The following is a 13,646-nucleotide window of genomic DNA, read 5'->3' as shown; positions in this document are numbered from 1 at the left end:
GAGCCAGGCAGGTGCCATACAGGCTCTGGGACCTTCCTCAGTTGGCTACAACTTCAGCCATGACCAGCATCTCTAGCTGGGCTCATGCTGACATTCCAGCCCAGTATTCCAGCTTTCTGTATCAGAGAAGCCTAATCAGCTCTTTAAGGTGGATATGCCAGGCAATGGGCATTGATGTCTCAGCCCCATTAGCCTTTCCTTGAGCGGTTCACTGAGAATCACACTGGGTGACAAACAGGGGTCAGAAAGCAGGGGTCCGGGATCCCTGGGTGGCTCAGCGGTTTGGTGCCGCCTTCAGCCCAGGGCCTGATCCTGGAGACCTAGGATCGAGTCCCACGTCAGGCTCCCTGCATGGAGCCTGCTTCTCCCTCTGTTTGTGTCTCTGCCTCTCTCTTTCTCATGAATAAATAAATAAAAATCTTAAAAAAAAAAAAAAAAAAGCAGGAGTCATCGCTACACAACCAGTAACCTGTCCATTCAACTCAAACATCCTTTGAGAACTGTCTCAGACTGCCCTCCCACCATTCACAAGACACACTCCTTACACACCTTCTGTTTAATATAGGAAAAGAAACAAGGAATGAGGACAAAGAATGCCATGTCTGAACGATTAAGGAGAGGCTATGTTACAAATACTTGATCCCTCAGTGCTAAATACATGTTCTATAAGTGTATAAAATATATACAAATCCTGTAAATAACCTGTTTATTTTTTATAGAAAGCCTCAACAGAAAATGATTAGAACATTTACAGCCATACAATCAGAAAATTCTCCAAATTCATATTTTAAAAATAGTTTGAGTGCGGATTAGAGGAGGGCTTTGAGGGGATCATTGTGTGAACAGTTCACTTTTATAAGACAGCTTGCAGCAGTGCTCTTTTCAGACATAAGCATTTTTATCAAACTGTTTTGAAGGGTTTGTGGTTTTAAAATCTCCTTCTGCACCAGGATACTTTGTCCGAGAAGACAGAACGGATGTGGCACCATTGTATGCATATCCCATCCTGCAAGGCAAAACACAGTTTGGTAGCTCCTATTTTACATGGAAGGCAGAAACCATTCCCCCTGCTGCTGTCCCAGCTAAGTTTCAGGCTCTCCCTGATTACTTTTAGCTAGCTTTCTCTCCTCCTCTATCACGCCCACCTCCTCCCCCACCCCCTAAATATCTCACTGTCATTTCTCAACAGTGTGTCGATGTGAATCTCAGCAGAAGAAACTCGTGGCTTGTTCATTAGTTCAGTTTTACTCGTAAACCTCCTCTTCCCAGACCCTAGGGGACCATAGTGACCTTCATCGGTAATTTCTGCCTATGTGAAAATGATGAGGCCAAGGTGAAGAATATGCCCCACAGTAAGACCTATCCTGCTTACAGAAACGGCTCAGAAACGTAAGCAGGACAAGCTCTGTTTTTTTTAATTAACTTTAATGAACTATACATTCTATTCACTGTATTATATTTAATATATTTGCTATATGTTCCTTTTACCAATTCTAGTTTTTTGACATTTCTAAGAATCATGTGAGCTATCTATAATTTGCCCTACCTGTAATCATTTTAACAGGTCATGTCTGTCTCTTTTTCATACCTGGGGGGTTTGTTGTTGTCAGATATTGAAAAGCAGAATATGACACCACCAATTATGCAGAGTGAAGCTCCTGCCCATCCAATAAACAAAGCAGCTCCTAATTCATACCTGTGAGGAAGTATTACACAAATATTACAGCTTACTTATTTGGGAGTAAACAGTATCTAAGACTAGTGAGCCAATGTTTATACTAGATGCTCATCATAAACTTTTGCTACTAGAGCTTGTAGGAAGTAATAGCATCTTGCATCTGTATCACGCTTTAAACTTTACCCAGTGTTTTTCTAGCCATCACTTGATTGTATCTCCCCAACTGCCTAAAAGGAAGATGAAGTGATCCCCGCAGGCCAAGCAGAAGCAAAGCCAACTGAAAAGCCCAAACCTCCCAGCTCAGCCAGTATCTTTCCTCTGGGCTCTGTCTGAAGCTCACAAAGCTTTCCATCTATTTATTCTGCTATGCAGGGTAAATTATTTAGCAGACTCCAGTTAGAAAACAGCAGGTAGCTTTTGCTTTCAGCTTAATTCAGTTCAATAGACACGGATTTGCAAATCACATACAAGGTGTTGAAGGATGGCAAAATATTCCAGCCCCAGAGAGGCCACATGGGCATGAGGATTATTTTGAGCTGAAGGCAACAACAGAAAAGCACATACAAGAAAAGCTCTCTGGCCCTTCCCACACACCCTGCAGCAGGATACACATCTTTAAAGATGTTCCCCCCCCCACCCCTCCTGCCAGGAAGGACTGAAGTCAACCACCAGAGACAACCGTATACCAGGGGGGCATACAAAAGGCACAGGGGAGTCTTCGTAACAAACTTTACTAACTAGTCCTGTCTTCCATTAGTTCCCCCACAGATCTGTGTTCCTACAATTTGCTGCCCCAGAAGCTCAATATCCTTTTCCCTTGTCTTGTCACTTCTCTCTGAGCTTACTGTTCTTTTATTTGGATGCCATAGAAGCCCGAGTTCTAACCAGCCTTTTGAGCATTGGGTACTCCTACACATCTGCATGATGCTCATGTTAACCAACTCTGTTTTTCTCTTGTTAACCTGTCTTTTGTCAGTCTGATTTATACGGTCTTAGCTGAGAACCCAGGAGAGTGGAGAGGGGAAAAAGTTAAGTTTTTCCTTGTCAACAGAGCCCATAAAAAGTCAGTGCTACATACAGCGTTATCTTGCTTCTCACCACAATCTAGTGGGGAATAAATACAAAATAACATCATTTAGTGACCGACAGCTATCTGGCTGGCCACAGTACTCTGCTGATGCCTCAAGCAGATGCAAAGATGAACAAGATCAACAAGACAGCCCCTACCTTGGGTAGGTCCCCACAAAAGGTACAAATAATGCTAGAGTAAACAACAAAAAAAATCATTTACAGTGGAGGGCTAGAGGAAATGGTTTTAGGGGAAGAGCACTCACCGAGAAAAACAAGTAAGGAATGAAAAAAGTATGTCAAAATGTTAGGGCTCTGTGTTTTCATGTTTGGCGATCCTTTTTATGAACAACAGGCTTTTTTGTTTTAAAGATTTATTTATTTGAGAGAGTGAGCAAGTGAGAGAGAGCACAAGCAGGGGAAGGAGCAGAGGGAGAAGCAGACTCTCTGTTGAGCAGGGAGCCTGATATGGGGCTTGATCCCAGGACCTGAGATCACAATCCAAGCCAAAGGCAGATGCTTAAATGACTGAGCCATCTAGGTGCCCCAGAATAGCGTTTTTTAAATAAAGAAGTGATTCTCGAGAGTTTTTGGCCCATAGATTTCCATCACAAGGCAAAAACTGATGGATACTACCCCCAACCTAATGGGGATAAAATGAAGTCCAAGCAGGAGGAGTCTCTTTTGTTCATGCAGAATCCACAGAAGAGCTGAGACAGGAAAAAAAGAAGTGAAGGTAAGAAGGGGCAAGGCAGGGCCAAAGTGGGCTCCTTCCCCAGCCTGTCCCCTGAACCAGGTGCAGGGGCAGGCTTAGGTCTCAAGGCCATACTACACTGCTGAGAGCAGCTGGCATGTACTGCCTGGGCCTGTCCCAAGTTCTGCCTCATCTGTTTCTCTGTGCCGTGTCACTGGCTGAACTCCTGGCTGGGCATGGGTAGGCTCTCTGGTGTGACCGGAATCACAGCAGCAATGGAAGAGTGGCCCCAACTGCCAGCGGGGTGCAATCTGGAAGCAACATTCACAGAAGATCAAGAACGTACAGTCTACTCGCTCATTTCCAGATCTACCTATGGTGACAATTTCATAGCCTGAGCGCACAACTGGGAAGAGGTGATGCACATGATACATGCTGCCCTGGGGTCCCTTCTTTTTAAAAATATTTTATTTAAATTCAATTTGCCAACATATAACGCCCAGTGCTCATCTCATGTGGTCCCTTCTTTTCTCACTCTTATGTTGCCTTTTGTGGGAAACCCCATTGGTTGTTGAAGCAAGGAACAGCCACAGCAGAACAGCTACAGGTAACCACCTCGTCCTGCCTTAGAACACTAACTATGTTCTGGAAACCAAGAAATTTCCCCAAGTGCTCCCAGCAGAGGCAATGGTAGAAAGAGAAGATTGCTGCAAAGTGGTACAAAACACCTTCAGTCTACACACACACAAAAAAAAACTGGCCCAAAAGGACTCAAGAGTGAAGTGTACCATTGATAAAGAGCTGACCAGACCAAAAGGGTAAAATTCACTGTCCTATGAAAGATACCTTCATGAAATATCATGCCATACATCTAAGAAGGATATCCTGAATTTCTACAATCAGCCCTCCTTTTATGATGTTTGAATGCAACCATGCATATAAAACAAGCAAAGTGACTTCCCGGTTGTTAGGTGCAGGGCATCTGACCTCTTTAAAACATCTGCAAGTCCTAGGGCACCTGGGTGGTGCAGTCAGTTGAATGGCCAAGTCTTGGTTTCAGCTCATGTCTTGGTCTCAGGGTCATGAGATTGAGCGCCACATCAGGCTCTGCTTGAGATTTTCTCCCTCCCCTTCTGCCCTTTGTGTGTGTGTATTCTCTCTCTCTCAAAATAAATAAAATCTTAAAAGAAAACAACAAGCCTGAAAGTCCCATAGTAGTAAGCTGGCACTGGATGCCCATCATGCTGTCACAGCTAAAAGTGAGCACACTGAACATTTCTACTTGTAGGACATTATCATGGGATGACTATTTAATGATACTTTCTGTTTTTCTGTTTTTGTCCTCCTAGAGTTCAGGCTGTCTTCCCTGATGAAACTATGCCTCAGTATTAGTCTTAGTGTAAATAACTCCTGAAGCAACATTCTGAGATTTTTCTTAAAAAAATATTTAGCTTTCTAAAATATGATTCAGTGCTGGGTACCATGGTTGATTAAAAATAAGCTTCTAGGGCAGCCTGGTGGCGCAGAGGTTTAGTGCCGCCTGCAGCCCAGGGTGTGATCCTGGGGACCCGGGATCCAGTCTCAGGTCAGGCTCTCTGCATGGAGCCTGCTTCTCCCTCTGCCTGTGTCTCTGCCTCTCTCTGTGTGTGTGTCTCTCATGAATGAATAAATAAATAAATAAAATCTTTAAAAAAATAAGCTTCTAATTATTAATAGTGGCCAACCAAGGGTGATGGTGATAGAAAATCATAAGCCATGGCTCTTGAGTCATCTCAAACAGGAGTACGGGGTTGGCCAGGCATCCGGCACTTAGCCCGAGCAGCTCTCGAGCCTGCCCTCCATGACCCCCCGTTCCTTGCCCTTTCAAAGCTCCATTCTCCTTCCTTTTCTCAGACACCAGAGGATTTAAGCATCTGGTTTTCAAGTCACCTGCCATTTTTTTTGGTGGTGTTACTCATATTTCTGAAAGACCAATCTTCCGTCAGGATGTCTGCAGTGATAAATGTCAGTGAATCTTTTAAAAACCTCAACTGTTAGTAGAAAGTAAAAATCCGGGGATCTCTGGGTGGCTCGGCGGTTTAGTGCCTGCCTTTGGCCCAGGGTGCGATCCTGGAGTCCCGGGATCGAATCCCACGTCAGGCTCCCGGCATGGAGCCTGCTTCTCCCTCTGCCTGTGTCTCTGCCTCTCTCTCTCTCTCTATGTCTATCATGAATAAATAAATAAAATATTTTAAAAAAAACTCACTCAAAGGAGCATGCAAACACATATATGATGTCATCACAAATCAGAATAAATTACTCAGGCAGGCCAAATGTCAGGACTTGTATCTTTCTATTCATTTAAGCTCTTAAAACTTCCTGAAGAACTGTGAGTTTGTGTATTCTTGTTTTTAAATATATTTTCAGGGCACCTAGGTGGCTCAGTCAGTGAAGTATCTGCCTTCAGCTCAGATCATGATCCCAGAGTCCTGGGATCGAGCCCCGTGTCAGGCTCCCTGCTCAGCGGGCAGTCTACTTCTCCCTGTCCCTCTGCTGCTCCCCCTGTTTGTTCTCTCTCTCTCTCTCTCTCTCTCTCTCTTTCTCTTTTTCTCTGTCAAATAAATAAAATATTTAAAAATAAGAAATATATTTTCATTTTTCTTTAAGTCAGTAAATACAGATTCTACTCCAAGAATAATATCATTTCCATGTGAGTTCCTTGTGTATTCTCTGAGAGACAAACAGTAAACAGTACCAGCTTAGAGCTGAAGTCTTTAAGAGACTCCATGTCTACACCAGTAATTTTTAACAGCTGGCTTTTGTGACTCAGTTCTTTCTCTTGCAGAGATGTTTGCTTCTGCATTCTATGGAAAGACACATATAGCTGACCTACTCATCAGGGACTTGACTTCACACCCATCAGTGCTTGTGATCTGTGATCTGGCAAAAACTGGCTGGCATTACTGAAAGCCGGGATTGAGAGAGAGCAATGTAATATCCACTCAAATTTCTTCCAAAGCATGCCTCTTTTGACACTCACTGGGAAGCTTAGTCTCTACCTGGAAATCTTCGTTTTTTGGTAACGCTAAGAAGCTAACTTTAAAACCTCAGAAGATCACCACATTTCAGATGCTCTGCTGCAGGTCTTTCTTTCATTAGCAATATCCTCCTGGCGCCAGACCAGCTTCCCCAACTCAGAGCACACCCTCTTTATTGGTCTGTTATGATAGCCAACATCTTTTTCATTATTCTGAAAAGCTATAAATTTGCTTAGCACCAGACAGATCCACTATTGTCATGGTGAGGACAGAACTTCAGTTCATGGATCAAAACATTGTTTTTAGAGTACCTCAAATAATCCGCTCGGTTGATAGGACTAATCAAAAGCTGCCTGTCTGACTTCAACTCATTTATGTAATTGAAAGTAAATTTAGTAAATAGGGGAAAACTGTACCTCTATACAGAGAAATGAAAACACAGATTAATCACCTAAAAATTCCCACAAAAAAGAACCATAATGATCTAAGGCATTAAAATGTCCTCTGCGGGCAGCCCTGGTGGCCCAGCAGTTTAGCGCCGCCGTCAGCCTGGGGTATGATCCTGGAGACCTGGGATCGAGTCCCACGTCGGGGTCCCTGCATGGAGCCTGCTTCTCCCTCTGCCTGTGTCTCTGCCCCTCTCCGTGTGTGTGTGTGTGTGTGTGTGTGTGTGTGTGTGTCTGTCATGAATAAACAAATAAAATCTTTAAAAAATAAAATAAATAAAATAAATAAAATAAAAGAAAAGAAAAGAAAAGAAAATATCCTCTGCACTGTTGGGTGAAATCATTCTCATCCATCTGGCTGTGCCTGGGGCCCTAGAGAAGTAGGACCACACCCGGAGGCCTTAATTCTGATCACCTCGCACTTGACCTCATACTTCAGCCCTGTAATCTTCACGGGAATCTGAGGGAATGGATTAGAGAACATCTCTTATTTGCACCTCCTCTTTTTTCTTCCTTGCACCCCAGCCCGTCATGACTTATTTGCCATCCACAGGCAGCTCGTGTAGCCTACCCGGGTCACCACCACAGAAATGACAAGCTGGCATTGTGCTCATCATGTGTTTTGAGATAGACGAGAGAGACACAGCTCTGCTCTCAAGGATCTCAGCGTCTAGCGGGGATGGTCAGATATGAAGCAAATAATGACACCAGATTGTAATGAAATTTAACAGCAGCATCAGAAGAGCATGTTTTTGCTCAGTCCCAGATCCACAGAGATGTGGTTCAAGTAAATGTTTACAACAATAGCTACTATTACCGTCAGCTCACTGTACTAGGATTTTGGTGTGTGTGCCAAGATTTTTTTTTTTGCATAATTATATCCAATCTTCATCACAATCCTGAGAGATAGGTCTTGCTATCTCATTTTACAAGTGAGCAAACTGAAGCACAGGGAAATTTCACTTGACCCATACCTCGGCTAAGTAAATAGCAAAACCAGGATTTAAAACCCAGAAATGTGATTCCGAACCTTAAGCTCTTCACCACACTCCTTCTTCCCTTTATGTATACTTTAGCTACATAAAAGTTTTTATCAGTCTGAGAAGATACAATCAGTGTAATGTACTTTTGGTTGTCATTTCAGAGAGAAGGGAGCTTTCTCTCTCCCCAGCTCACTGCCTTCTCCGTGGCTCACGAGCTCCAGGGTATGGAATTTTGTCTGAATTCCCCTCAGGCTGTCTTCTCACCCGGCACAAAAAAAGGTGAGTGTAGCAATGAAAATCATGGCATGGAGGACTGGGGAAAAAAAAAAAAAAAAAGAAGAAGAAGAAGAAGAAGAAGAAGAAGAAGAAGAAGAAGAAGAAGAAGAAGAAGAAAGAAAATGCAGCACCTCCAAAAACAAAACAAAAACTGGTTAGCAAAAAACAAACAAACAAACAAACAAACAAAAAACAAACAAAAAAAACACCTTCTTTAAGACCCCCCGAGGAGTGAAGTGACCTTGCTAAAAGTCACAGAGCCAGGAGCCAGGTCTTTGACATCCAAGATACGGTTTATTTTTTCAGATTCTATTTATGTGACACAGAGAGAAAGAGAGTGAGAGAGAGAGAGCATGCGCACAAACAGGAGGAGCAGCAGAGGGAGATGGAGAAGCAGGCTCCCCACACAGCAGGAAGCCTGATGCAAGACTCCATCCCAAGACCAGCTCCCCCAATTACCACCTGAGCCGAAGGCATACATTTACCAAGGCATATGTTTAACCAACTGAGCCACCCAGGCACCCCTAAGATAGTATTTCTTTAAACATATTGTCCTACTCATTTTAACCAAGAGTGGTAATAGCCAAAATAAATACTCCAGTTACTTGAAAACAACTATCTATCATCAAGTTCAAAGTTTAGAAAATATACCATATATTATCAATGTGAACATTTTTTTTTCAAAGATTTATTTATTTATTCATTCAGAGAGAGAGAGAAACAGGCAGAGACACAGGCAGAGGGAGAAGCGGGCTCCATGCAAGGAGCCCGACGTCGAACTCGATCCCGGGTCTCCAGGATCACACCCTGGACTGCAGGCGGTGCTAAACTGCTGCGCCACCGGGGTTGCCCTCAATGTGAACATTTTAAAATTTAATTCCCCTGGTATGCCATTCTTTTAAAGATTACTGCCTAAAATAAACTTTCTTCAATTCATAGGCTTATATAATCCAAGGTCTATATCACTGCATGCATAGATTTTCTATTAAAGAAGTATCCTACAGGTATTGTCCACAAACATATTCACCCTCATTATTCCACACTCTTCCTCTGGGGGCCCAGTTACTAGTCTGAGTTGTGCAGTGCCCACCCAGCCTGTGAGCCTCCCCACCCTGCTCACAGTCTAGTTGCCCTTCCACAAACCTCTCGGCTAACAGTTCTCTCCCACTGCCTGCAAGATGCCATAGGATTTCACACCCATGGCTTCCCAGGAGGCTTACAAAGTAGTAGCAGGTGCTTCCCAAATGGTGGCTAAAGTAGGATGGGTCATTTAAATAATAAGCATCCACTGATATATGGAAACTTCATGGAGAATTCTCACATTTAGGAAACTCAATATATAGACTGATATTTTTTTTTATGCCAAATCTAAATTGCTCTTCCGTGGCCAGATTAAGATAGACATACATACATTATCTTTCTGTTATGATTTGTCAACCAGGTCGTTCAGAATTCTACGAACGGTATAGCTTCCTAACAGGTAATACTTATTGGTCTTGGTCATGCTGCTGTAGTGAACGCTTTAGATGTGTTATATTCTTCAATCCTCTTAACACTGAGAAGCAGAAGGCACTAGCTCTCTTATCCAGACAGACAACTGCATCTCCCTTCAGATCTCAGAGGGGGAAGGACAGGGCCAGGAACCGAGGGGAGATCTAACTCTGAAACCTGACTCAGCCTATCTGCCGCCAATCCCCCTCCAAGGGCCTGTAAGGCACACAGTGAGTTATCTTTACAGAAGTCCTAATTCTTGCCAAGTATTCAGGGAAATTTTTTAAAAACATCCACAGTATAACTGAATATACTGGTAGCCAAGGTAACTTACAACCTCAAAGAAACATCTCCTGTCCCCAAAGTTACATAGTTCAATTCAAAAACAAATCTGTTGTTTAGCAATGTCCATGCCCTTGAGCGCCATTCATGAGGACATTGGAGGGGCTTATGGGGTTTTCTTTGATTTCAAGTGAGAAATGATGTGCTGAGTCATAATGCTCAAAGTAGGTGCAGTAACTCGTTTGCGCACAAACTGTGAAGTCTGCATAAGAGGACATCCCAGAGGGGACTGTACGTCCAGACAGGAAATTCCTAAGACAATAGATGCTGCCTTGCGACCCCTGAGGGCACGGCCAGCGCTGCTGAGTGCAGGTCAAGAATCCATGTGTGCACAAGTGGGTGTGCACATCTATCTGTGTTGAAACAAAAATATGCAGATGAACTTGGAGCAAAAAAAGCATGGGTCAATTAAAAATGTATCCCACATTTTGTTCAGAATCCTCCACAGACTACCTGAAAGTGTTTTAGGATCAAACCAGGTGTTGGGGGGAGAAGCATATAGGATGGTTCTCAGGAGAAGGGTCTTAAGAGCGTCTATGCATTTGACGGTTTCAAGTGGTTGCAGATCTCTAACTCAGTGCTAAAAACCAGGTGATCAGAAAGAAAAAATTATTCAAGCCTTATTTCTTTTAAATGGTCCCATGCTGGCTTCCTTTCAAATCTGCCTTCTGTTTGAGAGCCAAGCATCTTATGATGGTTATCATCTCTACCAGGCCTCCAACATTTCAGGATCCATCTCTCAATGGCTAACCTTAATATACGACATAAAGTAGTGAGCTGCAACATTAACATTCTCTGTGTAAGGGTCAATATCCTTGAAAATAATAGTTAACATTTACTGAGTCCTTACTATGTGTGATGCATGGTTCTAAATAGCTGAATATTTATTGTCCCCATATTACTGATGAGGAACACAATAGCCAGAAAAGATAAGTAACTTCCTTCATGGTTTCACAACAAATAACCGGCAGAGCTGGGGTTATTCACAGGCAGCCAAGAGGTACTGGATCCAGGTCCTCACTCTTAAACAGTATGTGTATGCTGCCTCCTGTCCCCATTCCCTTAAGCGTATCTCCACCGGCATACTCAGTTTTTCCACTCTAAGGGAGATGCAGACAGAGAGTCGATACACCACGGCTGGCTGACTGACCATCCTCGCTAGAAGTGTCATGGAGCATGGACTAGGCACAAGAGATTCCCCAATCAGCAAGATGTGGTCTCTGCCTCAAGATGCTCCTGGTCTGATTTGGGAGATGGAGCAGTAAGCGCGTGCCCTGAGAACAACTCAGTAGCAGGACACCAGTAACTCGGGGTGGAGGGGGGGCGCAGGGTACCTCACCCAGAATGCAGGCCCTGCAAGATGAGCAGGAGTCAGCCAGTATATGAAAAGGAGAGGGAGAAGAGGGTTAGGCAGGTAAAAGTAGAGTCACCAGAAAGCATGGCAAACTGGCAGGAACTGCAACTGCACATGCTGGTCGGTAAAAACTAATCTCAGTTGCCAGACGCTTGATCTCCAAGTGTATTTATAAGTTATGCTAGCATCACAAAAGCACCAGAGCAACTGTGGTGATCTGAAGCGGCCTGTGCCACAAGCAAACACAGTGAAGGCACAGGGTTAACACTTCTCAATATTTAACCACTGAACTGTTTTGTTCTTAATATCTGTCACATCCATGGAAGCCCTTATCCAAGAATCTCTGAGCTCTTTACCAACATCAATTCACTCTCCAAATAATCTCATGAGTGGAGGAAACTTAAATAAACAAACATCCGTAATTCATTAAGGACAAAAGAAAGAAGTCAAATATCTTAGCAAGGTCATGCAGTGAGATCGATATTCATTTGAACTTCACCCAGGAAAATGCATAATTTAGAAAGGTACTCCTTGAATTATCTATTGTTCACCGAACTGGACGGATGACAAGAATGAGAGAATTTATCAGACAGTAGACAGCTGTTTATTTCTAACTACTAAATAACCACAATGGTGGGGGGGAGCCTGGGTGGCTCAGCAGTTGAGCATCTGCCTTTGGCTCAGGTCATGATCCCGGGGTCCTGGGATTGAGTCCCGCATTGGGCTTCCTGCAGGGAGCTTGTTTCTCCCTCTGCCTCTCTCTGTGTGTCTCTCATGAATAAATAAATAAAATCTTAAAAAAAAAAAAAACCACAATGGTGAAAAGATTTTACCTAAGTAAAGCTTAAATCCTAAAGTAGAAACTAAATATATGCCATGAATGAGTGCTAGAGATAAAATAAGTCTATGGTTTTAAATACTCTGAAAATAATAGAAAATCCAGGAGGAAAAGGCCCAAATGTGAAAATACCTAAGCCAAAATATTAACAATACCTCATATACTAAAAGAGAATGAATCTAAGATTACAACTCCTTATTTCCTCAATTAGGGCAACTGGTTCAATGCTCCAACCTTGCACGGATTTGAAAAGAAGTTTCTTTGTGTCAATAAATTCTTACTTGGAACAGTTTGTTTAAGAAAACAAATCAAGACATTTAGGAAGTTCATGGTTTGGACAACAAAGCGGTGGTGGGAATAACTGAATTAAATTTCATCCTGCTAGGGGGTACCTGTTACCATAAACTTGCAGGAAGGTAGACTTTTTTTTTTTTTGGATTTGGTAGGGTTTGTTTTAATAAAACAGGAGGAAGTTGGTTTGAAATCGCCCAAAGGCAAGAGTTGGGAAATCGTTTTCAAGGCTTTGCAGGAGCCCATCCTGAAGTCATAAAACATAATCACAACTTGAATGAAAGCAAAGAAGTAAAACAAAAGCGAAAAAAAAAAAAAAACGTGGAAATGCAGAACATGAAGAGTCCGATGTAACTCTTTAAAAGGAACTGCAGCTGCTGTGTCAAGTGAGGGTAGCCTGGGAGAAGGAACTTCCCAAATACCTGGTTGGAGAGGAATGGTTTAGAAATACAGAGCCTGGAGCAGCCAAGGGGATACTGTGTGCATTGCTATGGCCTCCAACCTTCTTCCGGCGACACCAGAGGCCACTCGTGTTTTCTCATCAGTGAAGTGCCTACGGGGTTCCTTGCACATAGTAGGACTGTCTTAGTAAGTCTGTTGATGAGCTTAGTCGTGTTTCTAATTTAGGCAACCAAGGTGGAATGTCCCAGAAATCCACAGAGAAGATTCAATTAATATCGCATAGAATCAGGGTACCTGGGTGGCTCAGTTGGTTAAACAGCTGCCTTTGGCTCAGGTGCTGATCTTGGGGGTCAGCGGGGAGTCTGCTTCTCCTTCTGCCCCACCCCCTATTCCTGTTCCTGCTGCTCTCTCTCAAGGGAATAAATAAAATCTTTAAAAATAAAATAATTCCCTTTAAAACATGTGTGTGTGTGTGTGTGTGTATACATATATATATACACACATACACACAATATATATATATTGCAGCATCTTAAGAAATACAAAACAACAACAAAACTAGGTTCTGTGCCGACTGTTTTCCAGTGCATTTTAGGGCTCAGGTGTGGATCAGCTAGAATTTGCTCAGCAGAAATTTAAACTAGCATACATGACAAGCAGCTGTCTTCACTCCTCCTAAAGGCCAAACACACCCGTGCGGACCTCAGTCATGCCTCCTAGGGCTGTGGGGAGAGAGGTCGCTTAGAGGTAGCTAGTTTTAAGAAGA

The 13,646-nt window shown here is 43.1% G+C and overlaps 1 protein-coding gene across 3 annotated transcripts in view; it reads right to left on the bottom strand.

Moving 5' to 3' along the window:
- Positions 1 to 541: 541 nt before the first annotated feature.
- The window catches only part of CLDN10 (claudin 10), a 126,552-nt gene continuing 113,447 nt past the window's right edge, over positions 542 to 13,646 (bottom strand). For all 3 annotated transcript variants that reach the window (XM_038569876.1, XM_038569877.1, XM_038569875.1), the window contains exons 4-5: positions 1,589 to 1,696; positions 542 to 1,006 (exon numbers count right to left, since the gene is read on the bottom strand). In XM_038569876.1, the coding sequence (XP_038425804.1) occupies positions 883 to 1,006; positions 1,589 to 1,696 (232 nt within the window). In that variant the 3' untranslated portion in view covers positions 542 to 882. The remainder of the gene's footprint in view (positions 1,007 to 1,588; positions 1,697 to 13,646) is intronic.

This window comes from Canis lupus, chromosome 22, assembly GCF_011100685.1.
Source record: "Canis lupus familiaris isolate Mischka breed German Shepherd chromosome 22, alternate assembly UU_Cfam_GSD_1.0, whole genome shotgun sequence".
NCBI classification, from domain to species: Eukaryota; Metazoa; Chordata; class Mammalia; order Carnivora; family Canidae; genus Canis; species Canis lupus.
Note: the sequence above shows the minus strand (reverse complement) of the source record. Positions and strands in the feature narration are given on the sequence as shown.